At 47.0% G+C, this 17,626-nt stretch overlaps 1 protein-coding gene across 8 annotated transcripts in view; it reads right to left on the bottom strand.

The window, feature by feature from the left end:
* Apba2 (amyloid beta precursor protein binding family A member 2) overlaps nt 1-17,626 on the bottom strand; it is a 205,318-nt gene that overhangs the window by 27,847 nt on the left and 159,845 nt on the right. For all 8 annotated transcript variants that reach the window (XM_057756304.1, XM_057756302.1, XM_057756299.1 and 5 more), the window contains 3 exons: nt 16,484-17,477; nt 4,520-4,600; nt 3,100-3,136 (listed from right to left, as the gene is read on the bottom strand). In XM_057756304.1, the coding sequence (XP_057612287.1) occupies nt 3,100-3,136; nt 4,520-4,600; nt 16,484-17,437 (1,072 nt within the window). In that variant the 5' untranslated portion in view covers nt 17,438-17,477. The remainder of the gene's footprint in view (nt 1-3,099; nt 3,137-4,519; nt 4,601-16,483; nt 17,478-17,626) is intronic.

Below are 17,626 nucleotides of genomic sequence, written 5' to 3' on the forward strand. Positions count from 1 at the left end.
CACTTAAAAAAAATAATAAAATCTCTACCTGAAAACTTTAAAAAATAATCTGAACAGTGTGAGGATTCTTCTGGCCTTAAAAGTTACCACAGAATCCACACAGAATTATGTCCATAGCTGCTGGATGGCTCAGCTGTGAGGGTATAAAGCACCCACTATGAAGAGCGTATGGACCTCATACAGTTTTAAAACCTCCTGCTGGGGCTGGAGAGATGGCTCAGTGGTTAAGAGCATTGCCTGCTCTTCCAAAGGTCCTGAGTTCAATTCCCAGCAACCACATGGTGGCTCACAACCATCTGTAAAGAGGTCTGGCGCCCTCTTCTGGCCTTCAGGCATACAGACAGAATATTGTATACATAATAAATAAATATTTTTTTAAAAAAAAAAACCTCCTGTTGTCAAGAGTTCTCGCGGTCATGTGGTTCTCATACCACTTACACGGAGCTTCCAGGGACCCTCCAAGAGACATACTGATTAGAAGAGTGACACCCTTAATGATTCTTATCCCCGCACCTAGATACAGAGCCATTCTTTATCATAGCAATGGTGCTCACTGACAGAGCTGACATTCCCCCACCTAGACATGGTCTGCTAATCAAAGTATCTTCGTCATAACAAGGCTGATCATTGATACAGCTGAAAAACTATTTCTTAGCAGCCTGGTGAACAGGCTTAGAAAGATATTGCAAAATACAGTCTCAGGCAGATAACACATTCACTCTTGTGTATGTATAATGTGTATGTGTTCATGCAGGCACATGTATGTGGAGGCCAGAAGTCAATGTTGGGCATGTTCCATGACCGCATTCCATCTTACTTTTTAACATCAAATCCAGAGCTCATGAATTTGAGTAAGCTAGTAGGCAATGAATTTCTAGGATCTGCTTGTCTTCAAGCTCACCAAAAAGTGTTGGGGTTACAGATATGTATCACAACACATGACTTTTGTTGGGGATCCAAACTTAGGTCTTAATGCTTACACGGCAGGCACTTAAATAGCTGAGACACGTTCCCAGCCCCTTTACTCACTTGTGGCACTGAAATTCCTTAATGTGAAGAGAGAGACAAGGGTTGATTTGGGCATTTCTCTTTCTTTTCCTTGCTGGAACAGGAAACAATGGCTGGGGTCATCCAGGCAATGAGATTACAAACCAGAAGACAAGACCAAGCGAAGCCAGGAAGCTAACCTGACATTACAGTCACGGAGTGGTCAGTGGCTCCCTCAAGATTTCTTCACACCACTAACATGCTTCTCTGCTAAGCAAATGTCAGATGGGTCCTTGCACACACGCCCATCCCAGCTTGGTAAAGGTGTCTAACACCAGATGCTGCCCTTAAATTCATAAGAGTCCAGGTTTTCCTGGGATACTCATTACTATCTCTTTCTGTCATTTTTTGTGACTGCTGGTCACGTTTGTTGGATGTGAATTCTCTTGGATGAAGAGATGGGCTTTTGATTAAGGTTTTCCTATTTTCATAATGACCAGTTAGTTCCTCTCCTAAACTGGGGCTAATTTGTGAGTTGACCACACTAGTGTGAACTTTCCATATTGATGTGAGTGGTCCACAAGCAGTGTGTCTATCTGAGCTGGTGTGACGGCTCTATCTCATTCTAACATGGGAAAAAAAAGTCTCAGGAGCTCCAGACACATGAGCCTTCTAGAAAGTACCAAGACACAGTCAGATGGAATGCGTGGATAGCTGCTGGAATGCGCCCCGCCCCCAGCAGAGTTAAGGTTGCTGCGCTGTCTCTGCTAACCTTGACAGTTTGAAATTCTTTCCAAATGAAGCCATGTTTATTGACAAATCCATTTCTTAGGTGCAGAAGGCCCCATAGCCTTGAATGGTTGTGACCAAGTCATGTCTATTTTAGCTTCAGCCCAACAAGAAAAGTGGTGCAGAGAGATGCAATATTTTTCATTGATGTTGCCTCCTTCAGATCAGAACCCAGCCATGCCCCACTGGGGAGTGACAAGAGGGGTGTGGTCTCTTTCTGTCAATCATAAGACCCTGGAAGAACTACAGTCAGCCAGGTGACTACAATCACCTGCTGTGATCTAATGGAAACCAGCTGGAGCCAGTTGGAGCCAGTAAAAAATACACCTAAAGCCACAAGTCCACAAGTGAACTGCTGGGCAAAACCCATTTGAGTCTATTTGTGTTGGGCAAAATGGAGTCGTCTACTTGGGTTCTAGATAAGTCCTCACAATTAAAACTGATACTCTTCTAAATTAAATGGCATTAAGCTGGTAATAACAGTCAGCACAGTGAACCATTTGGAACTGGTTAAGCCTGGTTTGAGCTCATCCTTAAAGGAGAACTTGATGGCTTCTGTTATTTACCATAAATGCAAAGCAGAATGGCAAAGGTTTAAAGCCATTTGTTTCTGAAGATCCATTTACTTTGCTCCTATAAATATTCATAGGAATTAATTATCAGCTTATTTGAAAGAATTAATAAAACTCACATTGTTTATTATAACACATTAGAGGCAAGAAACATTCTCCTGGCAGAGAAAAGGCCTACTTCTTTGCTCTGATGTTGGACCCAAGGACACCTGATACATGAAGCCACTGTAAGCTAGCTTCATCAAAAGCTGAGCAGGAGCGCCCCCACCCCAAACACTGACACAGAACCAGTCAATCAAGACAGTCTGCTTTGCTCTTTCTGGAATATGAACAGGCACTGCTACTCCTGGAAAGGGTAGGAGGGAAAGTGGAAGAGGGCGTGAAAAGGAACAGCCAGCATTTGGATGTCATTATAACCACGCTGATGAAAAGTAGATCCCAGCGAACTGCTCAGATAGACACCTCTCAGTGCATTAAGCCAGCCCTCGGTGTCATTGGCGATGCAGTTAGTGAGGGGAAAACACAATGAATGGTCCTAGCTGTTCATTACACTGAATCAGGCAGATGAGCTGGAAGCCCCTCTCCCAAGTGTGCTAATGCAGCACCCAACGAGTCAAATGCCTGCGGGCACCTTGTTGGAAACAATGCTTTCCAAGGAAGAGTCTCTGGAGGAAACCCATGCACAAAAGGACCATTTGCTTTTCCATAAAGTCTAACCACCTCCCGAGAGATCCAATTTGAAGTAACTTACCAGCCACAAAGCTTGGAAACGATGCCACCTTCTTTGTCTGTTGAGAAATAACAAAGAGAATAAAACATAATAACCGCAAAAGGCTGACTTATAAGAACTATCTCAAGATGTATACCCCCTGGGCTGGAACAGTCTAACCCCATGAATGGCTGGTGTTCCTAAGAAATCAGATCCACACAGCAAGCTGGTCTTATGGGGGACACAGGATGCTAGGAAGGGTCACAGAAGCCCACAAGTCAGTTCTTAAGAGCCCTAACTTAGCACATCATAGTTAGAAGGAGCTTCAAGAGCAGTCAGCCCAGTGGTTCTCAAACCACTGGGCATGAGAATTTCCTTGGAATGTCTTCAGGACCACAATAAAGGAGATGGGATGGCTACAACTATCTCAACAGGGCTTGACAATCGTGTCTCAACTACCCCACAGAGAAAAGGTAATTTGCCAAAGCCCTAATTTGAATTAGATAGCCATGTTATTGGTTTAGACCAGTGGCTCTCAATCACGATGATTTTTGTTCTCAAGGACACACTGGTCAATATCTGGTGACATTTTGTTGTCGTAACTGAGGTACAGAGTAGTGGTTGCTGGTATCTAGTGGGTAGGGTTGCTCATAGACCACCTATACAGCACAGGGAAGCCTGTCAAAAAATGACTGTGCTTGTGAGAAATCCAGACTACCTTTGAGTTTCTACCAGATCAGGGAGCACTAGAGATCCCCACACCATCATCAGGGAGCACCAGAGATCCCCACACTATCATCGGGGAGCACCAGAGATCCCCACACCATCATCAGGGAGCACCAGAGATCCCCACACTATCATCGGGGAGCACCAGAGATCCCCACACTATCATCGGGGAGCACCAGAGATCCCCACACCATCATCGGGGAGCACAAGATATCCCCACACCATCATCGGGGAGCACGAGATATCCCCACACCATCATCGGGGAGCACGAGATATCCCCACACCATCATCAGGGAGCACCAGGGATCCCCACACCATCATCAGGGAGTACCAGGAATCCCCACACTATCATCAGGGAGTACCAGGAATCCCCACACCATCATCGGGGAGCACTAGGGATCTGCACACCATCATTGCAAGGTACTAGGGATCCCCACACCATCATTGAGGAGCATCAGGGATCCCCATGCTATCATAGGGAGCACCAGGGATTCCCACACCAACAACAGTGCACCAACAGTACACAGTGCAGTTGTGAGTGCTCAGGATATGTGAGTCCCCTCTTCCCAGGACAGAGAACTGACATCTCTTCCTCAGACAGTGGTCCCAAACTAAACTTGATTTGAACTTCCTCTCCCCAGATCCCAAAACTAGGAGAGTGAGTTGACCATAACACAGCCAGCAACTTCATCATGAGAACTCTGGTCCAGAACTCTCATCTTTGGAAGAAAATTACCTCTGGGATGTTGTTATTGTCAGCGGGTCCATTGAGATCAGAGCGTTGCTGCTTCCTCGGCTGCTCCAAGCCATTGCAAACCTGGAAACAGGAACGTTCACTGTGTTTATATAGAAGAAAATTAAGCTGAGATTTTAAAAAACCTGGATAGTCAATGAGATTCAATCTTATATCATACACATGTATAGGAACACATATAAAAGTGTCCAAGTATTCATCCACATGCCATTAAACTGTTATACGATAAATATGTATACTTTTATATTTCTAAAGTGTTTGCTAATTATTTGGCTTTTATTATTTACTATTACTTTTATTTTAATAAAACACATAGTTTACCACCTGGACTATTTTCAGTGTACAGTTGAATGGCATAAAAAGTATATCCATGTTGTTGTACGTCATCATCACCATCCATTCCAAGTCACACTTCATACATAACACAAGACTGAAACCTGGGCTCTAGAGACTGCTGGGCAGTTAAATATTTGTCCTGATCTTCCAGAGGTCCTTAATTCAGTTCCCAGAACCCACACTGGGCCACACACAACTGTCCTTAACTCCAGCTCCAGGGGATCTGACACCTTCTTCTGATCTTCATGGGCTCTCATACGCACACATACAAACACATATCAATAAGTAAAAATAAAAGTGAATGTTTAAAAGCAACCTGACCGTGCAGCTACAATCCCCCTCTCCTCAGTTGTCTTTACATGGCAGTGCCCAGTCACTCAGTTTTCTGGATCTATGAATTGGGCCACTTTAAATGCCTGGAATACATGGAACTACAAAGTGTTCATCTGTTGGCGATTGGCTTCTTTCACTTAGCACAATGTCCTCAAGATCCATCCATGTTACACTGTCAGAATTTCCCTTGTTAGGGCTGAACGGTGTTCCACGGGTTGTATGATTTATCCATTGAAGGCAGCTTGGGTTGCTCCACTCTTTGACTCCTCCAACTAATGCTGCTGGGAGCTTGGATGTGCGACTATGTCTTTGAGACTTTGTTTTTGCCTCCTTTGGACCCACACCCATAGTTACAACCACTAGGTCAGATGTTGAATCCATTTTAGCTTTTTTGAGTGATTCTCTACAGTGTTTCCCATGGTGGTACCTTCCTCTCATAGTATTCAAGAGTTAAAAATCTTATTGTTATAATAAATTTAGGTTCTCAAGTGAGAATAAATGCAAACACAAACACATCAACCTACTACTACTACAAAAATAAAGCACGGCATGAAACGTAGGTTTCCTCTTGAAATAGGATCTCAACCTATAACTCCCTTACTTCAAACAATACAATTTCACACTCACGGTATGTTTTCTGCATTTAGTTCTTAAGTCATGCAGAAGACAGATGCAACATCCAAGGTACCAAAGTCACCACCCAAACCAAACAGCTCTGGTGAGCAGCACCTTAAATCATGGGACTTCCAGGAAGTAACAGCAAGCAGAAGGATGATGACACCATGACGCAGTAACAGGAAGTCACACTGATACACTGGTGAGTGCTGGATCCTGTCTCTGGCTGTATCCAGAATGTGACTGCCCGGAAGATGCTGGCAATGAGTTCCTGCACAGACAGGACCCCCTTTGTTGAAGGCCCACCATGTGGTTGACCAGCTCTACTCATCCCCAAGAAACTTTCAAGAAGGAAACTACCAAGCAGCAAACAGAACCTACCACACATGTTGGGGTGGTGCCTAAACTTAAGATAGATGATACATAGATAGATAGATAGATAGATAGATAGATAGATAGATAGATAGATAGATAGACAGATAGATAGACAAACAGAGACATCTTTACACCAGACATGGGGAATGGAACACAGGGGGCTGCACTCCCTCTCCAGACCAGCCATTAGGCCTTTGGATAACTTGGGTTAGAGTTCATGACTTAGCCAGGGGACACAGAAGTGTCAACTCCTCCCCTATGCACTGCCTCTGGGACAGCTTGAAGTGGAGCTACAGTATGGGACATCCATGGAAAAGCACGGTCTTCTCTGGGGACCCACTCCTCCTCCATATCAACATCTCTTCAAATGTACTCCCAAGTGGGCTGCTCATCACCACATCTTTCCATATACAGCCAGGCTTATTTTCAAAGAGGAAAGAGGGTGGGCTTGTTGATCCCCACCCAGCATACTGGCAACATTGGGAATTCACGTGGTTTGAGGCCTCCATGAATGTGGGGCTCCAGGACTCTTGGGTGAGGATGATGCCTAAATTCTGTGGGACACTCCCTTGGGATCCATGCAGCCACTTGTCAAAACAAGACATGACCAGGGCTCTTCCAAACTACTAACAATGCCCAAACCATCATCCATCACAGGAGAACAGAGATTGGCTCGTACAAAGCTGTAATAGGAAATGTGCTCTCGGGAGGAGGAGCCTACTGTGGAGTTCTGAGGGTAGCCAGTTGTGCTGAGACCCAGGGACAGCTGCTCAATGCAGAGATAAACACCCTTAATAAAAACACTAATGCACATAAATCATCTGAATAATTATGTTGGCTCCAGTTGGTGCAAAATAAAGTTTGGCATTTTGCAAGTGTCAATTCTGATTTGTCTGCTTAACTCGACTGAAAACCCAGTCATCTAACCCACACTGCTTGAGACGAACTCACAGTAAACGAGCTCACACCCACTCAGCTCACGCCATCTGGAACAACAGCCTTTCCTGAACGACAAACATGTTAGAACAGACAACATCAGCTTAGATCTGCAGAAGTCACAGTATCTCACTGTGTCACACCTCCCCCTCCTGCATGACCCTGCCACAGACAAATCCCAGGGCGCGTGGATGACTCAGACGACCGTGTCCTCTAGGGACCATTTCAGACTTTGTTTTTAAAAAGGAGACAGCCTGCCCTGAACACCTGCTAGCCCTACAAAGATTTCTTCCTCCATCTGACTCGAGTTCTGCTGCATGAGGGCAGCTCTGAATGGGGACAAGACAAAGCATGATCTGCCAGGGTCTGTCTCAGGAACATGGACATGTTCTTTAGAAAGCCCGAGAATTCACCCTCTGACATATATGGGGCTCAGGAGAAAAAAAAAAAAAACTCTGCTATTATTCATTTTCTTCATTCCTCTTACAATTCAGGCCACTACTGTAATATTTACCTTGAGGAAAATGGGACTGGGATACGGTATTTATCCTTGTGATAGCCACTCCCATAGTGGGGGTCACCTTTGCAAAGAGATGTACGGCTTAAAAGTGTCACAGCAGCCACATTAGAGGCCGCCAGCTGGTCAGAGAATCTGTCTTTTAAAATCTGTAGGTAGGTCTGTAAATGGGAGGAAGAAAGGTCATGCACTCCCATGCCAAGCATTTCACGAAACACATTATACTAAAAATTATTCATCATCTGCCCGAACTTCCGTTTCTCCACTGCTTAAAATCTGCCCTCTCAATTATGTGTGCACATAGTTCAGGGTCACTCAGTGTTGTTTAGAATGCCGGGCAATTATTATCACCATCTTTTCATCTTGTAAAAACCCAAACTCCAGACACAGCTTCAGTTCTCTCATTTGAAGGACCCCTTTATTGTTACTATCTGTCAATCTGGCCACCCTTCCAGGCACTGATGACCGGGGCCTTTTCTCCGACCTGGCTGCGGACTCTAGGCCTCGCTCTCTGAGATCTTTTCCACTATAGACCAGCATAACCAACCGGACATGGCATCTGCGTATTGCCTGTGGCCTTTCCAGAGAGCCCGACAGAGTACAGGCAGTGGATAGGCGTGCCTTGCCATGCATTTCAGGGCACAATCCCAACTGTTCTGAACTCACCTCTGTGTGCCAACCTTTGTGAAAGGACTGTCCTGCCACACATGGCCAGTCCTGAGTGTTTATGTGTTCTGCACTTCTAATTAAGGACAGGGAGATACGCAATGAGGTCCCTACCCTTGACTTATCCCACAGGCATCATGGAAACTGGACTTATGGGGTTGTGCCAAGATTCATCCTTCCCTGGGATAACCCAGGCTGTAAACAGATTTACCGTGAACAAAAGCTACCCTTTAGAAATCAGGCCTGGGGATTCGGAGCGACCAAGTCTGGCCTGCCACAGGATTGGGATGACTACATCTTTTTCCAATTTCACAGTAAGCAGAACCCTCACTGACTGCTGGTGGGAATAGGGAATACTACTGTACAGTCAAGCCCTGGTGATCACACAGCCCAGAAATGTTGCTCCTCTCTATACACTCCACAAAGCTCAGACAGAAAAAGAGCCCCTGAAAACTTGCACATGCGTATGTACGGCAACTCTGACATTAGCCACAGAAGCAACCCAGTGCCATTCATGGCTGGAGACAGGAGGTGTGGCATGCTCCACTCGCCCCATGCAATGTCCTCGGCCCTAAAAAAATAAAGCCCCCCATATCGCTGCCTCATAGGTGAACTCCTAAAGCAGGCTAAGGGAGAGGCCAGGCAGCATAGCATAGACTGAAATATCTAGATTAGATGAATCCATTAACGATAGAAAACAAATTTCCCATTGTAAGAGGTTAGGGCAAGGGAAGATTGCTTAAGGGTAAGAGTCTTTCAAGGCAATGAGATTGTGCTGGGACTAGATGGCAGCTACGGCTACAGAGCATTTATTTAAAGACATTGAATGAGCACTCACTTCAAAACAGGCCCAATGTCAAGTTTCGGGTGTGTATTACTATAATTCCAAAATAATGGCAGCTGACAGGTACAGTGGTGGTTCAGCTCTTGCCTAGCATGTGTATATGGGAGCTACACACAGCACTGCCAAGACAATGATTGAAATGAAAATAGTGACCAACAAAAAGAAAGAGTGAGAAGAACCCTCTAGACGTCTAAATATCCTGTCTTGTTCGTGACCAAGTCCAGCTCCGTGGTACCCTGCCGCGTGATGGTCACCCTTCAGCAGTAAATGAAGGGTGGGCCACACAGACCTCATGCCACATAATTGTTTACCTCTGGTGCACCTGCCTCACATGTGGGGAGGTCCCACTAAGGACCTTCAAGGGGACACAGGAGCTCTATGGCTCAAGGCAATGCGTACTACATAGCGAGGGAGAATCCCATTTGGTTCTGATCAAGTCTTGAACAAGAATCCCTTAGCCCCCTTCATGAATGCTGTTTTGTGTCAACACTGCTTCTTCCACCACTGGTTCTGCCAGTTACAGATAGACAGCTGCAATTTTCCCTCCTGCTAATCTGAAGGAAAGAAGTTGTATGGACAGATTTCCATAGGAACAACCCACTGGGGGCTCAAAAGCAATTACTTAGAGTTATCCACAACTCAGACCTGGAGTCCTCCCAGGAGCCTGGCCTAGACCATTCTCTGAATTCCCCTAGCTGCCCAACACTTAACCTCAAGCCTTGTGCACACATTCTCAGAAAACTAGCTTGACATCTCAACGAGGAAAGAAACAAAGGTGCCATGTCAAAAAAGCAAGTCAATGGCCAATGCTAAGTCAATATTAGGCTGCAGCTTCCAGGGGATGTCTTCCGTATTTAACTCCTATCCTTCCATACAGGCTGGCATGGCTAGCATGGAAGGGCCCCTGCCAGAGCTGTGTTCTCCTAAGAAGAAAAAGAGCCCTCAGTGCCAGTCAATGTGATTAGTCCTCAATAATAAACAATTGACTTCAACCCCATAGGAGCAGCCCACTGCAGCAGATGCGAAAGCTAACTCCCGTGATTCAAAATTTAAATGACATTTCACCAAATAGCATAGTAAAATGATACCAAGGATCCAATTAGCTTCTCCCTGCCAAGCTTTTGGGAATGTAAAAATGTGATGTTTGTGTTTTTAAAAAACATGTGGGAAGAGAAAGAGTAGAATTAACATTCAACGTTAGATTTTACAAAATAGGAGGGCCTCGACTTATTGACCAGACTTTTCTATTTTTTGACTTTACATTGGTGCAAATGCAACATGCATTCAGGAGGAACTACACTTTAGATTGTGGATTCGGGCCTTGCAAGGGCTGGAAGCATGCAATGCAGTTGTCTGTCAGGATGCTGGCAACATAGCAAGCCACAGCGCGCATCAACCTCACAGATGGGAGCAGAAAACACAGCAAGGTGAGATCCAGGTTTCCTGGCTGTGGGAGTCTCAAACATCACACACTTAACTCTCTATAAGGACCAGGGAAAGGATACCTTCTGGACATCTATTTGTAGACAGACTAACAACTTTAGAGGGTGTGAGTATGTACATGTGTTTGTGAGCATGTTCATGGTTAGGTGCATGTTTGTGCTAATAAACATGCCTGTGCATGCCCATGTATGTGAGGACCAGATTTTGAGAGTGAGCCATGACTCTCTGCTTGACTTACAGAAGCAGGATCTCTTGCTGAACCTGGAGCTTGTCGGTTCAGCTAATTTAGCCAGTTTGCCTGGAGGAACCTGTCTTTGCCTTCTGAGTACTGGGATAAAAGTCCTTCCTCCTCCTCTTCCTCCTCCTCCTCCTCTTCTTCCTCCTCCTCCTCCTCCTCCTCCTTCTTCTTCTTCATTTGGCTGCTGGGAACTGGAACTCTGACCATCACATGTGGGCATCAAGCCATCTCCCCAGTCCCTGCCTTCACAATTATCATAAAGAATCAAGAATGCTCTAATTAAGCTGTATACATGATGAAATTATAACACTGAACTCCCTTAATTTGTGAATTGAAAATAAAAAGTATATATAAAAGTCAGTTCATTAACTTTTGGAAACCAAAATAGTTTAGAGCCTGACTTTCTAAACCCCTGCCTACATCCCCACTTTCTGCTAAATTAACCACTTCCTCACAATAACAGTCACTAGCCCCTTCTTAAAGCCACAGAGAACGATTGTGCAGGCTGGGCCAACATGCCCTGGGTATCATGTTCAGAAGCTCTGGGAGAAGGGGCAGGCAATAACATCAAGCAGAACCCACAGGATTTCTCTTTCAAAAACAATCCTGGGAAATTGTTAAAGTAGATACAGAGCTCACCCTGTCCCATTGCCTGGAGAAAAGAGTAATTACAAGAAATAGAGGCCCAGTGCATGCAGTATGGGCTACAGAAAGCAGCCCACAGGCAGACACAGAAGGTATGTGTGGATGAGGAAGATGGGTTGCAGGAGGGCTGCAGAGGGGAAGAGGTCAGATGTCCTGTCCTCCTAAGACTGGAGAGAGCCTTGGGATTCCCCCCAATCCCTGTCCTGCAGGCACTTTCTAAAACACTATCTGAACTGGGATAGTTTAGACCCTCTGGGCACAAGGCAAACACTAATGTCCTTCTTCCCAGCCCTCTGTACCCCTCCTGCCCACTGCAAGCAGATCAGGGAGGGACCATTGCAAGCAGATCAGGGAGGGACCATTGCATGCAGATCAGAGAGGGACCATTGCATGCAGATCAGGGAGGGAGCACTGCATGCAGATCAGGGAGGGACCACTGCATGCAGATCAGGGAGGGAGCACTGCATGCAGATCAGGGAGGGACCATTGCATGCAGATCAGGGAGGGACCATTGCATGCAGATCAGGGAGGGAGCACTGCATGAAGATCAGGGAGGGACCATTGCATGCAGATCAGGGACGGACCATTGCATGCAGATCAGGGAGGGACCATTGCATGCAGATCAGGGAGGGACCATTGCATGCAGATCAAGGAGGGATCACTGCATGCAGATCAGGGAGGGAGCACTGCATGCAGATCAGGGAGGGACCATTACAAGCACATCAGAGAGGTACCTAGATGCTAGCAATCCCCCAGACCTCCTCTCTTGGTTCTCTTCTTACAGTTGGAGTTAATCCTTGTTTCAGATACCACCAGATAGGACACGGCGAGGTACCTTTCGAAAATGAGCACAGTACTCCTAACTCCACCAGAAACAGGTCAAGGACAGGCATGCACACAGAACCATGTCTGCCTATTTAGAGTCACCATTCACGTGCAATTTTAAACCAGCCTCGGTGAAATGTCACCGACAAAACACCTCTGCAACGCATGATGATGGGCGTGACACTCAATGTGGCTGAAGGCCCTGGATCACACTTCACTTTAGCCGTTGTGTGAGGCTGGCTACGAGGTATCGATTTTCTTGTTTTCCTATTATCAGAGGGCCCTTGCTAGAAAACACTGTTGGGTTGGCGATAAATAGAAAACAACAAATAAGCAAAACATGTACCTGGTTCACTGGACCCACGGCACAGAGCTGCTGAACTAGGCTGTAAACCCAGTGCTATCAACTGAGTGGCTAAGGTTCCGGACAGAGAACAGTTTGAAATCCCCAATCAAAGGACTAAATTGCTCTGGGGACTTTTCAGGGTGCTTTATCTCACCATATAGGGCAGCAGATATGGGGGCAAAAGTGAGGAGGCTCCAAAACAAGCTAGGTAGCACTCACTAAACCCAGGCATTCAGCAGCCCATGCAGAGAACCCCTCAACACAGGCCACCACACACACACACACATACACACACACACACAGAACAGGATCTTTGACCCTGAACAGGTATGTTCTTACAGTGTTCCTCAAGAGCTCAGCTGAGCAACCCCAGGAGCAAAGATCAGCCCTTTTTAGCCATACAAGGGAGAGCTACTTACCCCACATAGAGCTCAACCCCTATACGGTTGTTTGAATGACAATGACCCCCAAAGACTCATATATTTGAATGTTTGGTTCCTAGTTAGTAGGTTGTTTCAGAAAGATTAGGAGGTGTGGCCTTGTTGGAAGAAATGTGTCTCTGAGGGTGGGCTTTGAGGTTTCAAAAGCCCACGCCAATCCCAGTATGCTCTCTGCTACAGACATGGATGCATGCTCTCATCCACTGTTCCAGCACCATGTCTGCCCCACCACGATGGTCATGGACTAACCCGCCCCACCATGATGGTCATGGACTAACCCTCTGAAACTGTACGCAGGCCCCCATTAAATGCTTTCTTTTCTAAGGTGCCTTGGTCATGGTGTCTCTTTTGCAAGCACAGAACAGTAGCTAAGACACAGCTCACTTGTCTCATGAGTACAGCCTCAGCACCAAATCTTTGGATTGCTCCAGGAATTCCCGAGATCAGAGACTTCGAGTCCTTTGTGACTGAAGGATGCTCTCCAGGACAGCATCCTGCATAGAACGGCTGAGAGCGGTATTTTTCGTACTTTGCAGAGATGTGCTAGGGATGAGACCCAGAACATGAGAATTCGTGTGTATTTCCTACATGAAGAGCCTGAGGGTAACCTAACATGCTTTAGTGCACGTGTGCTTTGCCTGTGACCTGTCTTGGGATGGCGGGTATGAAATTTTCCTCTTAGAGCCCATGTCAGCAATCAAGAGGCTTCTGCTCGGAGTATTTAGGATTCTGTATTTTCAGATTAGGGGCACTCAAACCACACTTCAAAAACTAACCCTGACTATCATTTTTAAACTTTAAAATGAGTAGGGGAGACATAAAGGATGCTGTCATGTTGGGAGCAGTGAGACCCCAGATCCTGAATTTCTTGTAATCTCCTGATCTGAGTGCCTACAGCTGCTCTGAGCACGAGACCTTCAGAAGTTCCTGATGGCAGGAGAGTGGTTTCTGGTGGGTTTGGCTGGGACGTGGCTATCTCTATATAATCCGCCTCTGAACACAATAAAGGGGGCATTCTTGGGGAATTCAAGGATGACCCGTGTCGCTGTCTCTCTGTCTGTGTATTTTAACTTCCAGCCCCCTTGCCCGAAGCTCGCGAACTGGGTGCCAGCGCACAGAGCACAGACACGGGGGCGCGGTGCACGGCACTGTTATGTCCCTCCAGCTAAAGATCTCCACAGTTTGCTTCTCTGTCTGAAATGTACCACCTTGTTGAAATGCAAATAGGATCGAATAGTATTGGGGTGCTTCCTGTGAGGACCATGTAGGCACACTTTACAGAGAAAGTCTACACAGCCGCCAGGGCTGTGGAGTCCTCTCTCTTCTGCTGTTGCAACTTCAGCTCTAGGCCGTGCTACCCTAACCATGGGGATGGCTCCAAGAACTGGACCAGGGACTCAGAGGCACTCTGACTGGTGGTCTTAGGCCAGGCACTAAGATGGTTCCTGGCACTGCTTGGCTGTCCCTCAGGGAGTAAAAGATTCCTTTTATGAACACAGCTGTGACTTCAAATGAAATATCCGAAGTAGCCAGTGTCAATACATTTTCTAGAGAATCTGGTTTCCAAGGCGATTCCATCGCCAGCCGATACTCATGCCCACTTTCAGAGGTCCTTGTGTGAAATGAGCTAACCAGGGCTACGGGATATACACCTTACCCACATGGCAGGGCCCAACAGAGTCTGCCAAAGGTGCTCAGGTCATTCATTTGTGAGGGCCTGGTCAGCCTAGAGCTAGATCCTGCTTGGCTCTCTCTTGATAGGATTAGTTTGTAAATGACTGGATAAATTAATGAATGAGTCATTACAACAAAAACAAAAAACTAAGGAAACCAAAACCAAAAAAACCAACCTTGTATAATCATTAGCTAGCCCTCAGGAGTTTTTCCAAAGTCTTGGCTAAGAGCACTGCCTTCAGGACACCCTGGTCTTAGAGAATAAGACACCTGCTTTTCCTTTCAAACCTTTCTCCAAAAGAACAGACTTCCTTCTCGTCTCCCATGATGGCCTGAGGCTTCCTTACTTCTACTTGCCCTTCTAAATAGCCACCACCACTCATTCACCCACCGCCCCCAACACTCTAACCCAAAGGACTATGGAATTTCATTTAACTTAGCATCTGCTTATCATGAAGCAAAAAAAAAAGAGAAAAACACCAGGTCTTCTCACTCCACCACCAGGTTCCAAGCTAATTTTCTCTTGACAGACCTCTGACAGGGAGGCCACTTACGACAACAAAGCACAGCTTGTCCCAAGCTCCGTACAACCCACATCCATCCCTGCAGTGCCATCGTTGCTGTTGGGGACAAGCCCATGCTCTGAGAATGAATGAATAAAAATGTGGGCACTTTGGCCTAAAGCCCAGACCAGGGCGCAGAACCCCTGCCCCCAACATTCACTAGTACAATAGCACTTTATATCCCACAGCACCGCCCCCCCGTGAAGGCAGAACTGCTGTGAATGACAGGCGCACCCCCAAAGTGAAGTCAGCTGGTACTTATTAACTTAGCAAGAACAAAAGGCACCAAGATGTGTGGGGAATCTCACAGCAAGTCAATGTGATTTACATTCCAAACATAAGCGTTCGCTGTGCGTGTGTGTGCACATGTATGTGTGTTCAATTCAGTATGTATTGACTAAATATTCAAACTCACAAGATCTTCTGGGAGAAAATGAGGCTTTACAAACCACGGAAGCAGTGCGAATAAAGGGCCAAGAAGAAATTCTTTTATACAGATACAGTAATTACATCTACTTGCGGTGATTTTTTTTTCTATTTGGGGGGTTGGGATGGTGTTTTCCTCAAATGGGTTTATTAGACTACATACTTGCTTCAGTGTGGCTTAAATAAACCATGGCTATGCTTAGGTTCCCTTGTATTATTCTCTACAACTTTATCAAATTTCAAATAACGATTTTCAAGACAGTTCATTTTCACAGCTAAGTCCCTGTCAGGTCAAGAGAGCTTGGTAGACATTGCAGTGGGAACTTTGAGACGCACTTATCTGCCTAGGTAGGGAAGTTCATGAAAGCCTGCATCCCCTGCCACCACCCTGACCAATGCTCTGCTGGCCTGAGGAGCCACCTCAGTGAACCAGAAGGTAATATGCATACTCTCCTGTCAGGAGCAGATTCAGGCGGTGGAAGACAGACTGAACCTCCTGAGGGCGGAGCATGTCCTAGGAGATCAGAGCTGCCAGTCAGTCCTCTGGTGATTCGGGTTCCTGAATTTAAGAGATGGACTCCTAAGTGACCAGAGCATCCCCAAATTAACTTAGCTTCCGTTGTGAACTGTATAACAGCGAATCCCCCCTCCACTTGCCATCATCCCTCCTAGGCTTCACTCTCCAGGGCCCTCTACCCCTTTCTTGGGGGTAGTCAAGGCCTACCTGCTCTTGGGGCCACTTTGGCCTCTCCTCTGGGGTCCTGGTCTTGGTCTTGAGTCCTCTCTGGGGGTCTCCAGGGTGTTTAGCCTCAGAGGGAAGGTTCAGCGACTTGGGCCTTGCCTCGTGCCTGCTGGACCCATGGCCAGTCTCGCTGGGTGGACAGGCCTCTGTGGAGTCCCCAGGGTCCAGCTCAGGCATGTGCTCAGGGCTAGCCTCACTGGCACTGGTGATACTGGTCATGCTCAGGCTCATCTTGATCTCAGCCACGATCTGGTCAATGTCTTCCTCTTGATCCTCCAGGTCGCCGTCCCCACGCCTCATGCGATACGGGGAGGCGCCACCTGGGTTCCCATTGGCCTCTGTAGGGTAATAGTCCTGGTAGCTCTCTTTGCTGGGGCAGTAGTGGCCATCTTCTTCCTGGTCATGGACCTCCAGGGCGGAGGGGTCGTCCTCTGGGATAGGCAGGTGGCTGTCTGGATATTCCGGGCTGTTCTCAGCCCCGTGGCTGTGAGTATGAGGGCCCACTGAGTCCGTCCACTCCTCCACGGCTTCCTGACACTCATCAGTGTCCACGGGATGTGCGCCATGGGCTATGTACTCCTCCCCGTTACAGTCCATGCCCTCCAGGTAGCTGTCATCCTCAGGACAGTACCGGATGTAGTAGGTGACGCCCTCCTCCTCCTCCGGGAGGCCCTCATCATAGTCCTCCTCCTCGGATGTGTTGTTCACATAGTCAGAGCTGGAGTCCCCATCAGGGCTATGGTTGTGACACCCCTGATCCTCAGGCGTGGGGCTCTCTGGCCGCAGAGTGGCCAGCTCCAGGCCCGTGGGCACATAGCCCTCCAAAGGAAGCTCTGTGTCCTCGCTATCAGGCTCCTGGTCATGGGGGACGGGACCTGGTCTGGTCCTGTGGTCCAACATGCTGCTCGCAGTGCTCTGGCGCTTGCGGTGGGCCATGGCAGACACTCACACAGCCATTATGACCTGGAACCAGCCACTGTGGAGAGGAAGGGAGAGAGAACTATCAGAGTCACATGGATCATGGCCAACCCGAGATGCATGCCACTTGTTATGTGACCAAACCCGTATCCCTGTATCTGGACAGCTCATTTGCTGAGAGAGCTATGAACGCACAGCTGTTCACGG

The sequence above is a fragment of the Chionomys nivalis genome, chromosome 23 (genome assembly GCF_950005125.1).
Source record: "Chionomys nivalis chromosome 23, mChiNiv1.1, whole genome shotgun sequence".
Taxonomy (NCBI): Eukaryota; Metazoa; Chordata; class Mammalia; order Rodentia; family Cricetidae; genus Chionomys; species Chionomys nivalis.